The 17,544-nt window shown below is 44.0% G+C and overlaps 1 protein-coding gene across 2 annotated transcripts in view; it reads left to right on the top strand.

The window, feature by feature from the left end:
- FAM76A (family with sequence similarity 76 member A) overlaps positions 1-6,471 on the top strand; it is a 15,287-nt gene extending 8,816 nt beyond the window's left edge. For both annotated transcript variants that reach the window (XM_056846954.1, XM_056846953.1), the window contains 3 exons: positions 3,942-4,077; positions 5,245-5,346; positions 6,341-6,471. In XM_056846954.1, coding sequence (XP_056702932.1) covers positions 3,942-4,077; positions 5,245-5,346; positions 6,341-6,427 — 325 coding nt within the window. In that variant the 3' untranslated portion in view covers positions 6,428-6,471. The remainder of the gene's footprint in view (positions 1-3,941; positions 4,078-5,244; positions 5,347-6,340) is intronic.
- Positions 6,472-17,544: the final 11,073 nt, after the last annotated feature.

Here is a 17,544-nt window from a genome sequence, read left to right as displayed (position 1 = left end):
TCTTGGACCAAACGAATCACTTTGGAATGTAGCTGTAATGGGGGTTTAAAGCTTTTGACATAGCTTTGCCACTGCCCAAGGTAGTACTCCGAGCAGGGCCTTAATGGAGGCTACCCCTCAGATATCTCCAACCCTCCCTCTCTCCCAGCTTGAGATTTTGCTTACCATGTGACACGTTGCTTCTGTAGAACTTGTATGCAGATGCCTTTTATCATCCAGAAAGGCACTGCTTCCAGCCTTAGTTTTCCTGTGTCTTTTTATCTGTTATATTAAACTACTGATATTCAGCCTTCAAGGTGGCTTACAAAATAAATTCAAATCATAAGGCTAGCATAGAGCATTCTAAAACTTTTGTGTCAAGACTGCGTGCAAAATATCGGGTGGGTTTTTGACCTGACTACTACAGATGTGAGGCAGAGGCTCGTAAATTCCTCTTGCACAATTCTCAGAAGCCTTTGGTGATCACAAGTGGTTTTGAAACTGCCCCACAGTTTGGGTTGCCAGCCTGTGGCAGTTTTTCTCTGAGCTTCCTCCTGTCCTTGTTTTCCATTTGTTTTCTTTCTGTGCTTTCTTAAACTGCCTTCTGTCCAAGTTGAGAAAGCCAAGCGAAATGACAAAGAAACCACAGAATGACAGAAAATGGAAAACATAGATGGGAGAAAGGGGGGAGGGGGGACACATCTGTGTGAAAAGACCTCAGGTCTGTTGTTAGCCACCATGTTTCACCTAGGTTTGCATGATGTCTAGCAACGTTGTGGCAGGCAATGGCCAACCACCTCAGACCGTCTCTTGTCTTGAAAACCCTACAGGGTTGCCATAAGATGGCTGTGACCTGACAGCACCATGGTTTGCTCTAGTGGATGCTCTTTGGGGTCTTGGGCAGGGAAGGGTTCTAGCCAACACCAGTTCTGTGAGAGCCTTTAACTGGTGACCTAAGGGATTGATTCTTGGAATCTATGCATAAAAAACAGGTACTATGCCACTGATCCCACATCAGAGGTTCTCTCCCTCATCCCTTTTCTTTTCTACACTCCTGGCCAAGGCTTTGCTCTAACAAGCAAACTGCCCCTTGCCAAACAGCAGGAGATGCATGGAGACACAAAGGCTCTTGTCAAAATATGAAATATTCCTTTAATGTGAATAGTACCATCTGCTTTAGATACAAGATCCAGGGCATTATCTAAATAAGCAACTGGAGTTGGGGCCAGTTTAACAGTGCAATCCTAAGGAGAGTTACTCTAGTCTAAGCCATTTTAATGGGCTTAGACTGGCGTAACTCTCTTTAGGATTGCACTGTAAGTCTGGCAAGCCCTTCTCCTGTCTGGAGGCCATGTTTTCAGCTGTGCATTCTGGTTGTTTCTGGATCGCTCCTGTATGTGTGTTGAAGTGCCTTGCATAGGACGCACAACCTGTTGAACAGCATCTAGCCATTGATCCGCAAATGCAGTGTTTCTAAGAAAAGGTTGTTAGTGGTGGGTTGTGAGTCACAAGCCAGGGATCCCTGGTTCAAATCACCTTGGCATAAGCTCGCAAGGTTGGCTGTTGACAAGCTGCCCTCTCTCAGCCTTGGCAGGCCCTACAGGGCTAGCAAGACCAACCTTCTTTATGCGGCTATTGCCCGCTGAGCATAAATACCTGTGAAGTGCATCGAACGCTTGAAATGCACTGCATAATATTTTAGATGGGCACAGGCAGCTCAGAGGCTGAGTGCTTGGATGCAGTTCTTGCTGACCGTTCAGAAGCTGAGCCTTTGGAAATCGGAAGTTTAAACCCTCTTCCAACAGTAATTATGTCTGTCACCATTTGCCAAAATTTAACAGCTTATGGACAGTTCCACCCTGTGTTGAAAAACCGCATTTTCAACTTTGCAGTGCCAACTTTTCCCGTCAGTAGTGCCATGTATTTGGGCAAGTTTACTCAAGGCTAAGTGCCACTGATTTGCCATTTTTATTGCATTTTCGTGCAATGTAAGGCACATTGAAAAAGCTGAGCCTTTTCTAAATAAAATGACTATACTATCCTGTATATATATGTATAATTTTTCCCCTTCCAGTTTTCTGGTACCCTGCTTAGCTAAGACAGGACTGCCATGACAGCATCTTTTATCCCTCCCTGTATCACACTTGCATCTTCCTCATGGGAAGTTGAGAACCGCCTACATTTTGCTTCCAGTATCCCGTCCAAGTTGGCTTAAAACAACATATTTGCACCGTGTGCTTTCAAAGCAAACCCTGGGCTCTTCCCATCCCTCCGTCCCCAGCAACAAGTTTTTTCTTTCTATTGTTATTGTTGTTGTTTTATTATTATTATTTTTAAATTATTACTGTTAATTGTATTAGCACATTCATATCCTGCCTACTGAATTACCTTGTTTTACACTGTGTGGTTAAGTGTAAGGGCCTTTGACCATATACAATAAGTGCTACCTCTTGCTCCCTTAACTGCCCTCTTAGATGGAGTTCAAAGAGACTGCAAAAATTACAAGAAATTTCTGCCCTTAATAATCTGTAACTAAGGTAGGAGCCCCGTGGTGCAGAGTAGTAAACTGCAGTACTGCAGTCCGAGTTCTGCTCACGACCTGAGTTTGATCCCGACAGAAGTCGGGTTCAGGTAGCCAGTTCAAGGTTGATTCAGCCTTCCATCCTTCCAAGGTTGGTAAAATGAGTACCCGGCTTGCTGGGGGTAAAGTGGAGACGATTGGGGAAGGCAATGGCAAACCACCCCATAAACATAGTCTGCCTAGTAAACGTTGTGATGTGACATCACCCCATGGGTCAGTATTGACCTGGTGTTTGCACAGGGGACTACCTTGACCTTTAAGGTAGGCAGGGTGATGTAAGGTAGGCAGACTGTTAGGTTAAGACTGGGGAGAGTCAGGGTCAAATCCTCAGCTGTGAAGCTCAATAGGAGACCTGGGCCAGTAATACTTTCACAGTTTAGCCTCTCTCACGGGGTTTTTATGAGGGTAAGATTGGAGGAGATGCCACCCTGAACTGCTGGGAATAAGGGTAGGATGGATAGAAAGTGAAAAACAAAATAACCGTTCAAATTAAGCTGATAGTAGCAGGAATGCAGATTCTGGCAGCTTTTGGAGCATTGCAAAGGCTGTTTCAGACAGAACTGCCTTATCTGGGTGCCTGAACATGAGCCGGGAGGAACCAAGGTGAAATTTTGGTGCCATTACAGAGAAAGTCCTTTCCCATATAACTACCAGTTACACTTCAGTTAGTGGGGTTACTGCCCAGGGCCTCCAAGGGATATCTTAATACTCAGGCAGCTTTATGAGATTTATGATTCAGGGATGTTCTATTATATTACTGGTTGCAGAGCAAAGCATAGAATGAGTAGAGCAGTAATAATAAAATTATTTTTCATCATCTGCTTGAATGAGAAGGGGAGAATGTTTGTAAGCCACTTTGGGTCCCCGTTGGGGAGAAGAGTGGAGCATAAATACAGTAAAATAAATAAAGGCTTTCCTGGGAAATGGAGGCCAAGCCAAATGAGGCACTGGAAGATCCATGATTGGGTCTCCAGCAAATGTTTTAAATTGGAACATAGACGACTCAGAAGCACCAATTCTGATGGGGACTGCATTTGTCTGACTGCTTCGCCCCCTGGAGTTGCTGTTTGCACTGTCGGAGGAGGAGTGATAAAAGGGTTGGGGGCTGCAGAAATTAGAATTGTTGAGAACCTGGCTTGTTTTGCTTGACAGGTTAATGGTTGCCCAGCTCTGACTAGGCACAAGCACATGCAAGCAGGTGAGGGAAGTGGATTCAAAACAGAAGTACAGTCTTCCTCTTGCAAATGATTGCTTTCTTCCTGAATGTGACCCTGAAAAATGGGCTGCTCTTGCTGCCCCTTGGAGCAGGTGTGCAGCAGAAGACTTGAATCGGGTGAAACAGTGTGTAACAAGATTCTCCCCTCTCCCCGGTCTCTTGCAGTTTTTCTCCAGACCTTGCGTTAGATTCTCCCGGCACAGACCACTTTGTCATCATAGCCCAGCTGAAGGAAGAAGTGGCCAGCCTAAAGAAAATGCTACACCAAAAGGACCAGATGATCCTGGAGAAAGAGAAGAAGGTAATACTCCCTCAGCCTGGCTTTGCAGGGCTGTAGGCCGGTTTGTTTTAAAAGATGCCCCTCCAACATCATTTTCTGGAAATTTGTGCTTTCAGACATCATGGACAAACCAAAGTTTGTGTAAGACCTTTTATGCATTCTCAGTTTCTTCCTGTCTAACTTCCTGTTTCTTGGGGTGGGGGTTCAGTTATGCATGCATTTTGCTCCCTCTAGTGGTCAATTCAATATAACACCAGTTTTTATGAAACACAAAAAGCCGCTGATTTAAACTGCAGGTAGAAACACTTCATTTAAAGCTGTATGATGTCGAATCGACCATGAGAGGGAGCAAAACATGTGCATAACTGGGAAAAAACCCCAGAAGAAACAGGAAGTTAAATGTGAGGAAACTGAGAATGCATAAAAGGCCTATGCCAGACCCAAACCAAGTTATTGCTTGGGCTCCTGCATCCCCCACCCCCATGCAGTGCCCTGAGACTGAGGATGGAAACCCTCAACTAATTGCAGTATGCTGTGATGTTCCAGTGTGGGCACATTAAGAAGTTAGGGTTTGAAATTTGAGGGAAGAAACCTCAGTTTGCTGAATGTGTCCACATACAAATAAGAGTTTGTTGAAAGCCTCTGTCTTCAGTCTTGGCACACTGTGCAAGGGAAAGAAATAAGTAAATATGTGAGCCTGGCGATTTACCAAGTTCATACCTCTCACAAACAAACAGCAGTTCAACTGAATTAAGCCTGGTCTGTGATGTCACCAGTGTGGTTTCAGAAGCCTGACTGTTTCACCCTTTTATGTTTCCTTTTTATCAATTGGAGTCATTAGCTCGTGGCATCTTGGGTGTGTGCGTGATGTCTCTTCTGACTTATGGCAACCCTGTGAATTAATGACTTCCAAAACGTCCTATCATTAACAGCCTTGCTCAACTCTTGCAAACTGGAGGCTGTGGCTTCCTTTATTGAGTCAACTAATCTCATGTTGAGCCTTCCACTTTTCCTAACATTGCCTTTTCCATTGAATCTTGTCTTTGTCTTTGGTTGCCTGACTTTAACAAGTTGAATTTCTGTAAGGCTCTTCCTTGTTGCAAGGTGCTCTCTCCAGTACAGAGGAATTTAAACTTACTTGCTTCTCTTCCGGGCCTAACCCATTTGTTCATTATTTTTGCTCTGCAGATAACCGAGCTGAAGGCTGATCTGCAGTATCAGGAATCCCAGATGCGGGTTAAAATGAATCAAATGGAAAAGACTCACAAGGAAGTCACAGAACAATTGCAGGTAACTTTTGGTTTGCCGTTGTGGTATCCCAGGGCTGACTGACCACTAGACCAATTCTGCAAGCTCTTGTATCATTGGAATGACCTTTCTATCCCTCTGATGTGCAGTCCCTATGCACCTGCTAGTTTTTGCTCAGAACTCTGTACTTCCATCTCTATGGCTTCCTGTCCACATAAACTGCAGCCTTAAACCCTTCCATTTTGGGAGAGCCCCTGGCTCTTAGGCCAGCTATGGTTCCTCCTTCCATAAATGCTGTCCTCCCCAACCCTCCAATCCCCACTGCTGATTCCCCCTCTTACCATCTGTGGGGGCCTATCCACCTGTTTGCCCTGCTGTAGCTCTACTTTACAATGTGGAGGGGCGCCATTTGGTTTTTATGTTAATCGGATATTTTATATTAGTTAGGATTTTATAGGGCTGTTCTAATAGGGTTTTAGATGTTTTATGCTATTTTAATTGTATGTTGGAATGTTGTGTGAGCTGCTCTGAGCCCGGCCTTCGGCTGGGGAGGCCAGGGTATAAATTGAATTAAATAAATAAATAAAAATAGAAAACTCAGTCAAGTCGTAAAATCTTCCCAGATAGTCAAGGGACTATGTATATTTTTTGCGAAGGGAAAATGCATTCTTTAATGGGAGGGGAGATGGGACTATGCAGCATCTTGCAGCATCTTTGATTTAAAAATAAAGGCAGATTTAGCTTCTGAAGATCGACAGCTGCCTTCTGTAGGAGCAGCAGCAAAATCAAAATAAATTATACAACGTTTTGCCTTTCAAACATTGCAGAATAAATGGGTTTGCATAACTCCTACAAGTTGTGGAGTGGTGCTTTTCAGTGTGGAATTTCTTTCCATGCGCTGAACTTCTGCTGCCTTGCTTGTGGTCTTCAGTACCCAACTCTTGAATTTTGTGCCAATGCCCACCCTGAGTAATTGCAGCCCAACTGTATTTAAAACACACTCTCTTTCCTCCGCCCTCCCTCTGTTTTTCAACAGGCCAAGAACAGAGAGCTCCTGAAGCAAGCTGCAGCTCTATCCAAGGGCAAGAAGCCCGAGAAGCCAGGAGTGATCACCTCCCCTTAAACGTGACACAGAAATTCGTCCCACCACAAAGGAGCCTTTGGGCTGAGATCCCTGCCAGCTGTATAGGAACCTTCCCTGATTCCAACTTTGATTGCCATTGCAACAGGCACGACTGCGAACCTGTTGTATACGGCCACTCAGTAGCATGCTTGAGTGTTGGGTTTTTAATAACGCAGTTCTCCCATTGCTATCCAGCAACAAGGGATGCTTCCCACTATCACCATCCCTCCTGGCTCCCAACCCCACACTCTCAATAGGGACATTTTTCAAAATTGGTTGGATTTTCACTGCCATCTAGCCTGTAAGGAAACAGGGATTGTTTTGGAAACAGGATATTTCTGTTGGACGCTTTCGCTCTCTTTCTCTTTGTCCTCAGCATACATACGCAAGTGCCGTCAAGTCACAACCGACGTATAGCAACCCCAGCAAGGGCTTTCAAGCCAAGTGTGAAGCAGAGGTGGTTTGCCATTGCCTTCCTCTGCAGAGCCTTCCTTAGTGGTCTCCCAGCCAAGTACTGATCTTGCTTAGCTTCCCAGATCTGAGAAGATTGGGGTATACCATGCTGCCTTCCCTTCTGATATGTCCTAGGCATACAGAACTGAAAGCCCTTTTTAACGTTCTCCTTGTGTTTAACATTTTAAAAAGAAATTCTTAACTCTCCTTATGCATGAAGCATTAGGCCAGAATGCAAAAGCATTTGTAAAATGCTTTGGTGTGTGTGGGGGGGCGTTCTGTGGCATTGGGAGGGTTCCATTAACAACAACAAAATTGCTGTCTCAATTACTAGAGAGTTAGCAACTCTTTGTTAACAACTTATTGGAAATGAAGCATTTGTATGGAAGAGGTGGCTTTTATTTGTTTCATTATGCTAATTTACATGGCTTTTTTGTTTTCAAAGAATAGTGGTAGGTTTGGGGGCTTTATCGTCAAGACATAACTTCTTTCTGTGGTTTGTTACTCTCTTGTGGGAAGGAAAGGGTGAAAGATTTTTTGCTAGAATCAGACGTAAGGCCAGACCACTCCTGAGGAATATGGGGTTTATCCTGACATTAATGACGCACAACTTTGTGTGTGTGTGTGCCATCAAGTCACACCTGACTTATGGCTACCCCTGGTGGGGTTTTCAAGGCTAGAGACGTTCAGAGGTGGTTTGCCATTGCCTGCCTCTGCGTCACAAACCTGGTATTCCTTCAAGGCCTCCTATCCAAATACTTGCCAGGACCGACCGTGCTTAGCTTCTGAGATCTGACAAGATCAGGCTAGCCTGGGCTATCCTGGTAAGGGCACACACAACCATGCATGGTGTTTTTTGTAATCTGGAAGGAGAATCTTGCTGTGTTTTTAATTAGCTTGCAGGACAGGAGCTTGTAGGATAGGAGGACCAGTGTTCTCCAAAATGATGTTGGCTCCATGAGGGAAAGGGGGCTGTTGGGAACTCCAGTGAAGTCAGCAGGGAGTGTAATCACTTAGCCCCCATCCTAATTTAGTGGAGAAATTAAATGAATTTGGCCCCTCTTTTATTCATGCCCTAAAGGCATCTCTCTGGAAACAGATTGTTCAAAATAAGCTGTAAACAAAAATAGGGGCAAAGTAAATAGGTCCCTGGCCAAGTTGCTCTCATGTGTAGGACCCAGGCCTGAAGAGCTGGTTCAGAGCAAGAGACCTGACCATGGCAATGCACGCTATACAGCCACTTGAGCTGAGAAATTAACCTTTTAAAAATTATAAGGTACAGGACAGTGGCTCTGTTGGAGTTTTTTATGGATATTTTTAAGCATATATATAAAGGATGGTTTTCTTCTATAGCACTTTGAAGAACTAATGTCTTGAATGTAGAGGGAATTTATTAAAATGAATTCCCTGCTGTGGGTTATTTATATTTTGTTGGGGCTGTTCTTTGCTTTTTAAAAAGTTTCAGCCTGTTTTATAAATTATCACCCAGGAAACATGTAACAGTGGAGACCTAATTTTTATACATAAAAGATTCTTAGAGAAGAAACCTGGATTGGTAGGATTTTTTTTTTTAAATTAAGCAACATTAATTTTAGATTCTCTAGTCTATGAAAATGAAGACAAAGAAGGGACTTTCTGTAAATAGTGTCTCTTTTTCTCAATTGTGGTCAGACTCGATCATGCATTTAAAGTGGGTGATTTATAGTAATGCTGTTTTTTTCTCTTGTTTGTAATATCAATGACCTTAAAAGAATGCTTGTATTTGTACAAAAAATGTAAATATTGCGGGGGAGGGGAAGATCTGGGAAGGGAAAATCCTTCAGTGGTTTCATGTTTTGATATTTTGTCTATAATCCTTTCTCGGTCAAGTCAGCCAAACTTTTCCTGGCCTTGGGCCTGATCCAGCATAGACCCTGGGCGTTGAAGCATTAAAGTACAAGGAGCTGCTGCTGGTGCTATTGTGGAATTTGATGTACGTAGAGGATTAAACAGTATTTTCTGTAATTAGGGTTTCTTGTTCTGTGGGACTGTTTCAGTATCGCCACATTACTGCAGCTCTTGTTACTTTAAAAAACAAAACTCCATTTACATGGTGCTGGAAAGTGCCATCAAGTCATAGCCGACTAATGGCAACTCCCTAGGATTTTCAAGGCAAGAGACAAAGAGAGGTGGTTTGCCATTGCCTGCCTCTGCATAGCAATGCAGTACTGATCACGGCTGACTCTGCTTAGCTTCTGAGAACTGACAAGATTGAGTTAGCTTGGGCCATCCAGGTCAAGTTACTTTTAACAAAACTCCGTGTACATAGCCAAGTTTTTATTTAATTATTTCTTGGAAGGGGGAATCACCTCCTGTTTCTCAACCTGAAGTTTTCCCAAGGCAATTTACAAGAATACTTTTTAAAGTTATTGATGTTTTTGCCATATAAATAGCAAATGAGATGATTCTTACCAGTTCTCAGTGGAAAATGTTTTCCTAGCTAAAACAAACCTGGAGAGATCCCCTGCTCTGCGGAAATCATGTTCACATTTTTTAAAATTTACATTATTCATAGTCTGCCTTTCTCACTGGGACTCAAAGCAGATTATACAGAGTGAATCAGTACAGTCAACAGGATAGAACATTCCGTAAACAATGAAACAGGATTTGGGTTGTAGAGCTAAATACATAGTAGGATCCAACTACACACTGTGTAGTATCGCTTGGTGGTCTCCCAACCAAATTCTGACCAGAGCCAACTCTGCTTAGCTTCTGAGATCGGGCTATCCAGATCAGGGCATGCCACCATGGCAGGGAATGCATCCCCCCACACACACACACAATGAAGAAGCAGCCATTCCTTTAGTCAACAGCTTTAGAAGAGTCTTGGAGTGAACTATAGACAGGTTTACAGGTAAGGCTAATATGATTGGGGAGAAGAGGGTGGTTATATGTACCTGCCAAGTGGGTTTGCGTCTGTTTCTGGACCATGTTCCATCTCATCTAGTAAAGGACTCACACACACACACACACTCAGGCAAAGGGTTACTCCTGGTTCCCTTTGCAACAGCCCTGAGTGTTTCTGTTCTTCTGCGTTACATTCCATGCTGTTTTATCACGAATGCTGTATTTCTCACTCAAAACCTGCCAATCTTTTCCTAAGCAGTATATGTTAAATCAAAAGAGTTTCCGTCTAGACATTAGGAAGAATTTATCCAAGTTTGTGAACCATTTTGTGCTGTGCAGCCTTATTATCTGCGCAAAAAAGCCCTCTTGAATAATTGTTTTGTGCATTTGACATACAGCAGAAATGGAAGAATATTTTGAACGGTTGATATTACCTAGTGTGGGCAACATGACATTTTTCTAGTATATTTTTACCAACAACAACAACCCCCCACCCTCCTAATTTTTAAATTATGAAAGAAAGCCTGTTGCAGAGTAAATAAATACCGCACGAAGCAGGCTATCGACAATGTGGGGGGGGGGGGAAGGGAGGTAAGTAGGAAGTGCTCCTTGTTCTGAAAATTGAGTCTTTGTATGTGAGATGGTGCAGGGAACTGTGCCTGGTTTAAGGAAACCACTTTGTCCTTCAGCATACAAAAGTACATGACCTCCTAAATGCGCACAAGGTTTATAGATACTAGGCTCAGGCAGTTCTTGGAGGGAGGGCAGGTGTGAGATAAGTGATGGTTTTTATAACATTTTCAAACTCTTAATACATCGCTGGGAATACATAATGTGCTAACCCCCAAAGACTGCGGGCGCACAGGGCCGGCACCAGTCATTTTTGCGCCCTAGGCAAGGCTGACTACTTATGCCGCCCCCCTCGCTAACCAATTTTCAAAAATAGATGTAGAAAAAACAAAAGCACAAAACTTTGTATAAGACGTTGTAATTGATGATATTCCATAGCACTGTTGTGGTACTTATTTTATAATAAAAAATAAATTCTCAGTTGCATTTTTTTTTTCAAGAAACTGATATTTTTAAAACTGTGCCCCTCTGAGGTCTGCGCCCTAGGCGACTGCCCAGTTCGCCCAATGGCAGCACCTGCCCTGCCGGCGCATCTCGTCAAGGGGGCTTGATCATGCTTTGCTTGTTTTTTTTTTATATATATTTTTTTATTTTTATAACAAAATAAAACAAACAAAACAATAAAAGAAAATACAAAAGAGTATCAATGAAATAATCTACATTAATACAATCTAAATTAAAAAAATAGAAAGTTCAAAGAACCCCTTTGCCCCTCCACCCACCATAAAAAGTGACCCATCACCGGCCTTCCAAAGAAGTGTCTAAACAGTTTTAAAGATATCATTATTAACAATAATATAAAGAATATACAAAACCTGTATCTATAACTCACTAATTTAGTAAAATCCATTTTTGCCAGTTTATCCCAATATGTGACGGCCTTCGCCCATGTTATTTTAAATTCTTCCATATCTTTTCCATGTAGGAATTCTGTTAATTTGGCCATCCTCATATACATCCATAATTTTTCTCTCCAGTCCCTAGACCACTGGTTCCCCCCAGGGGTCCGCGAGAACTAAACTAAGGTCCACGAAACAAAGTTATAAACCCATAATAAATTAATATTTTCAATTAAAAGTTCTCTATTATAAAAATATATATTCAAATATTATTCTAAGTTTAATGTTTAACAGTTATGATTAAAGTTTATTTTCAAATTCTCTGAATTTTTATTTTGAACCTTGGGGTCCCTGCACCGAACAAAAAAGTCCCAGTGGTCCCTGGTCAAAAAAAGGTTGGGAACCACTGCCCTAGACCAGGGGTCTCAAAACTGCGGCTCCAGAGCCTCATGCGGCTCTTTGGCCCGTTGAGTGCAGCTCTCCGAACTTGGTTCGGAGCCCCTGCTCTTGCGCCCGCTCAACTGTTGGCTTCTATGGGCCTCCGGAGGCCAGGTCTACTGCCAAGAAAGCCAATGGGTAGACCTGGCCTCCCAATGGGACTCAGCCAGAGGCCAGGTCTACCAATAGGTTTTTATGGCGGTAGACCAGGCCTCCAGACGAGGACTCCGGACGGGGAGGGGAAAATGGCAGGGACTTACAATTTAATTTTTATCAATAAATAAGATCACTATTAAGTATGATATCAAGTTTTATTCAGTGTACCTATAGTTTAATTAAGACTTAAAACTTTAATTAAAGTTTATTAAGTTAATAAACAGTGTACCTACCTATATAGTTTAAGTTTAAGAAATTTGGCTCTCAAAAGAAATCTCAATCGTTGTACTGTTGAGATTTGGCTCTTTTGACTAATGAGTTTGCCGACCCCTGCCCTAGACCATGCTTTGCTTGTGAGCGTGTTTCGGCCGCCCCTGGGGCGGCAGGCCGACTACAACCCCCAGAATGCACCAGGGCGCGAGCTGCAAAGCGGCTCTCTCCTACCTGTCGAGGCTCGCAGCCCCGGGCTCCGCTTGCTCCGGGCTGCACCAACCGATTGCATCAGCCGCGGATGCTTCTTTGCACGGCTGGTTCTGCTGCGGCTTGGCCGAGGGGAGGGCGTGTGTTGCGTCTCTGCTTGTTCTGCGGAGAAGGGGCTCGTGGAGGGAGGGTCTTGCCGGCGCGCAAGGTCGTCAGGAGCAGCTGGGCGTGCATGCCTGCTGCTGGGGCCGGTCCTGACCTGATGCGAGGAAGGGTTGTGGAGAGTTCAGTCCCGGGCCAGAAACCTCCGGAAGAGAGCGAGCCTGGCCGGACACGCTTCGGTTCGGTCCCCGAGGGGATTTTGCCGCCGCTGCCCGCGTGAGAATGACCAGTTCGCCCGCTGCAGGGGTCGGAATTGGGGCTGCCCTCAATGCCGATTCCAGGGAGGCCCCACGGAATCCCGCCCGGGAGGACCGAGGAAAGCAGGCGCAGGACCCCCCGTCCGATTCGGCCACATGGGGGGGACTCCAGAGCCGGGGAGAGAAGAGCCGGGGAGAAGCGATGGACGCCTTGGGCCGGGCTCTGCTCAGCCACCTCCAGGGGCCTCGCCCTCCCCAGGACGGGCAGCCGGGAGCAAAAGCCTTGGAGCTGCCCTGGATCCTCGTGCTGCTGCTGAGGTTGTCTGGAAGTTGCCCTTTCCCAGATGTCCGGGAGCGATGCGCCCAAATGCTCCAGGCTGCCCAGGTAAGGGTCCCGATGGGCTGGGCTGAGTGCCTCTTAAAAGGCAACAAAGGTTTTGGGAAAGTGACGCTGCCTTGAAATGGCTTTTGTACCATGAGTTTGGGGCCTTCTGCTTACATGGGGGAGATCCGGTTTGCCAAGTGATAAAAACAGTGACGATCTCGAAACCAGTGGTTCCCAAACTTTTTGAGTCATGGAGCACTTTTCGGGAGAGAGATTCATCACGGAGCACTAATTTTCACCTAGCACCTACATTCGAAACCAAATGACAGCAGTCTTTTTCTTTCCCGTCGCACCAAGTGTTCCGCGTAGCCCAGTTTGGGAACCGCTGCTCTAAATCGTGCCTTCCAACGCAGAAATCCCCTGCCCTCTGTACCTGAGAAATGCTACTGGCAGCGCGTTGTGGTTATTTGGTGCCGGAAAGCACTCTTCACATGTTCAGAGGCACTCTATTACTTCAAATGCAGTACAGAAAAAAGTTCCAATACCTAGCTGGGAGTTAAGCCCTGCCCAAGTGTTGTACAAGTCCATCAGCCTCAGCTGGACCACATTCCCATCGGACAGTTCTCAGATTCTCTGAAATGGGAGCGTTAGTATGGTGTAGCTGTTAGAGTGTCAGACGAGGATCTGGGAGACCCAAGTTCGTATCTCCACTCTGCCATGAAAGTTTCCCTGGTAGCCTTGGGCCAGCCACATACTCTCAGCCTAACCTACTTCACAGGGTTGTTGTGAGGATAAGATAGTGGAGAGGAGAATAACGAAAACTGCTTTGGGTCCAAATTGGAAGAAAAGACAGGGTATAAATAAATTCTAAACTTTACTTTTTGGGACCCCGTTGCATGCAGCTCTCCCCTTTCTCAACTTTAAATTCAAGAATCTGACATCAGTAAACACAGAACCAGTTTCTATTTAACTTTTCATGTTTTAACACCGATAAATATATAACATTACTGAGCCATGGACAGAGTTTCCTGGCCACTTCCCACAGCTGATCAGTAGATAATGAAGTGTTTTTCAGTAATGTTAAGGAGAATTAAGAGACTCTTAAATGCTTAGATTTTGACTATATGGAAGAGAGCCGGAACTTCCCACAGTGCATTTTTGCTGATTGTCTAGGAATGGAAATTTACCACTTGAAAAATTAATTTTATTGTCTTCCACTCTGCATTCTTCAGATGAAGTTACATTTCGAAGCAGGACAATATACCAGATGTGTCTTGCCTCTCCTTTTGATGTACTTATGATGGATTTTCTGCAGAGGTGCATTTCACACATGTTAATCATTACTAATGTGTACTTCTTGAGAGACTCTTTGAATATCTATTTAGTACATATGAGTTTAATTCTGTCCCAATAATCATTTTCTTATTTTGCAATGCTGTCTTAAGAATTTTCTCCATTAGCTGATGTGTCCTGTCCATTACAGTTATACAGTCTGGTGCTCTTTAGTATTTTTTCTTCCTTTCTGTTTGTACACACCATGTTCCTTTTGGTGTTGTTCGCTTCCCACATTATGCGGAGGCACACCTACATTTCTCGTCAAGACTCCCATGTCCTCATTTTCCAGTTCGCCCTGTTCCTCTCAGTCCAGATCTCTTGACCCACAAGTGAGAGAGTTTCAGAAGCATTACCATAAGCGCATGTGTGTATGTGTTAAGTGCCATCAAGTCTCTTCCGACTCATCTTTACATTTAAGAATCTTTTCTAGCTCTTTCATTGCTGGAGACGAGATCAATGTAAGCCACTTTGGTTGCCCAATGGGAAGAAGAGCAGAGTATAAATAAGTTTGAAAAGTGTCATCTTGTTTCCCTCCCATCCATCTTCTCCAGGCTAAACACATTCCCAGGTCCTTTCCTTTAATGAAACTGCTCATACAGCCAGTTTGGCTCTGAACAGTTACTAGTTCCTTTCCTTTGCAGAACATGTTTTTCAGTTCCTATCCTCCCATTCTGTAACCCGTCACACAGTGAGTCAAATGGTCAGTGGCCAGCAATCTTGGCCAGATCTGCTGAGATCCCTTAAATGTGTAATTTAGGGTAATCTTTACAAATGAATTTAGCATACTGAAAGCCTTGGGCGGCTCCTTCTTACACAAATGCACATGAGAAGTGTTTGTTTCTGGTAACATCTTCCAAACTTCTCCACCACCATGTTTGTTTCATAATCACTCCGCCTCCACTCCAAAGTTTGGGCTGAGTATCTGAATATCAAAACCATTCAGCAGCCTCGTCAAACTGCTTCTGTGGAAACCTAAAATTCTTTGCACTGGTTCCATTATGTCACAGTATCAAATATTTTTCCTGAACTGGAAGGATTTGTTCATGTTTAATAAATGTTAGTGTTAAGGTTATTTGTGTTAAGATTCTCTCCCCCTGCCCCCAAACCCAGCATCAGTTCTAAAAACGTCCCATCTTTAGACATATATTTATTGGATTTTTATCCCACTCCATCGCTGTAGAGCTCAAGGCAGTTTACATAAACCCCTCCTCATTATCTTCATACCAAGCCTGTGAGGTAAGTTAGTCTGAGAAAGAGTGACTAGGGTTGCCAGGTCCCTCTTTGCCACCGGCAGGAGGTATTTGGGGCGGAGCCTGAGAAGGGCGGGGTTTGGGGAGGGACTTCAACTCCATAGAGTCCAATTGCCAAAGTGGCCATTTTCTCCAGGTGAACTGATCTCTATCGGCTGGAGATCAGTTGTAATAGCAGCAGATCTCGAGCTAGTACCTGGAGGTGGGCAACCCTAAGGTGGGGGGCAGCAACAGGGCTGGTATTGGCGCCCCTCCACCTCTGGCACCCTGCAAGGAATTTTCCAAAGTACCTGGAGGTTGGCAACCCTAGATCAGGACCACATGGCATATGGAGAAGGAGCTTCAGCCTCCCCCTTAGGGTTGCCAACCTCCAGGTACTGCAGAGAAATAGACACTTCTGTGCTCTTATAACAGAGATTAGGAAATCAGCACAGACGCGAACGTATCACAAAGTGCAAAAAACATATATTCAGATGCTACAATATATACAATATGTAATCGTATCAATGCTATAATAACAATAACCTATCCTGATCCTAAGCATATACAATGTACAAGTGCAATACAACATCCAAAAGTGACTCAGTCCAATAGGCAATAATCAACATCCATACAGGTAATGTATCCAATAGTCTCTTATTTTGCTGTTCTTCTTCTTGTATTATGCTGGTAATGATATTTCAGCAAGGTATCAAGAAGAAATTCATCATAGAAGTTGGACTCTATGACATTGAAGTCCCTTCCCTCCCCAAACCCCACCCTCCTCAGGCTCTGCCCCAAAAACCTCCAGCCGGTGGCGAAGAGGAACCTGGCAACCCTACTCCTGCTCCAGGGACCATTTTCCTTACCTGAAACAGTCTTTGGACCATTGGGTAAACTGATGTATTTCTGCATCTCTTTTGGGATGTGGAGGCGTACAAAAAGATGGGAAAACACATCCGATGCAGACACAGGAAGAACTAGCCCAGTCAATACAGCTTTTTTTAATAGGGCGTTGGGTAGCAGCAATCCTGTCTTCCTATTGCCTGATGTAGCCAATCATTGCGCTCTTTGCAACAAGCCCATATTGACAACTCATAATTACCTCGTAAACAACTAATACATCTCAACATCTTTTCCTCCTTTGTGGTTTCCAGCTGCTGAGTCACTAGCTAATAATAAAACATGTGCTTGTTCTGTTGAATCCTTTAACAAAACAAAAACCAGGTATAGTTATACCAGTGTCCAGATTTGAGGAGGTGGGGTGTTTTCATGCCTGGCTGAGTAACTGACAGAATGATCAGATAGTTTATAAATGACCATGAACCATAAATGACCATGAGCCCTGTGTTATTTAAGTAAAAGAAGACATATTGTGCCTGTAGTGTTACATCATGGCTCAGTCAAGAAACAAGAAAAACCCTTTAAAGGGCTGGAAAGAAATGGGGAAATCGAGACTGCCCTGTCAGCCACAACCTCTCTGAAGTTTCTCCCTTTACTTTGGAGAAAATTCATTTTGTCTTTTCTCTTGACTAAAGGGAGGCAGATGAATTGTCCACAGATCAGGCAAGAGGTAGCATGGACACTCTGCTTTACTGCTGAGGCTTCCTGCTGTCTATGTGGAAGCAGTCTAACAGTGCATTCCTAAGGAGAATTACTCCAGTCTAAGCCCATTCATTTCAGGGAACTTAGACTGGAGTAACTGTCCTTAGGAATGCACTGTAAATCCATGAAAACTTGCACTGTAATAAAACCGTGGCAACCAAGATCAAGTTAATTCATGCCATCGTATTCCCTATTACTATTTATGGGTGAAAGCTGGACAATGAAGAAAGCTGATAGGAAGAAAGTAGATTCCTTTGAAGTGTGGTGTTGGATACTGTGGACTGCCCAAAAAAACAAATCAGTGGGTTATATAGATCAAATCAAGCCTGAACTGACCAGAAGCTAAAATGAATAAACTGAGAGGCTGTTGTACTTTGGTCACATTATGAGAAGATAAGAGTCACTGGAAAAGACAATCATGCTAGGAAAAGTTGAAGGCAGC

The sequence above is a fragment of the Euleptes europaea genome, chromosome 3 (genome assembly GCF_029931775.1).
Source record: "Euleptes europaea isolate rEulEur1 chromosome 3, rEulEur1.hap1, whole genome shotgun sequence".
NCBI classification, from domain to species: Eukaryota; Metazoa; Chordata; class Lepidosauria; order Squamata; family Sphaerodactylidae; genus Euleptes; species Euleptes europaea.
This window is presented reverse-complemented; position numbering and strand designations above follow the sequence as displayed.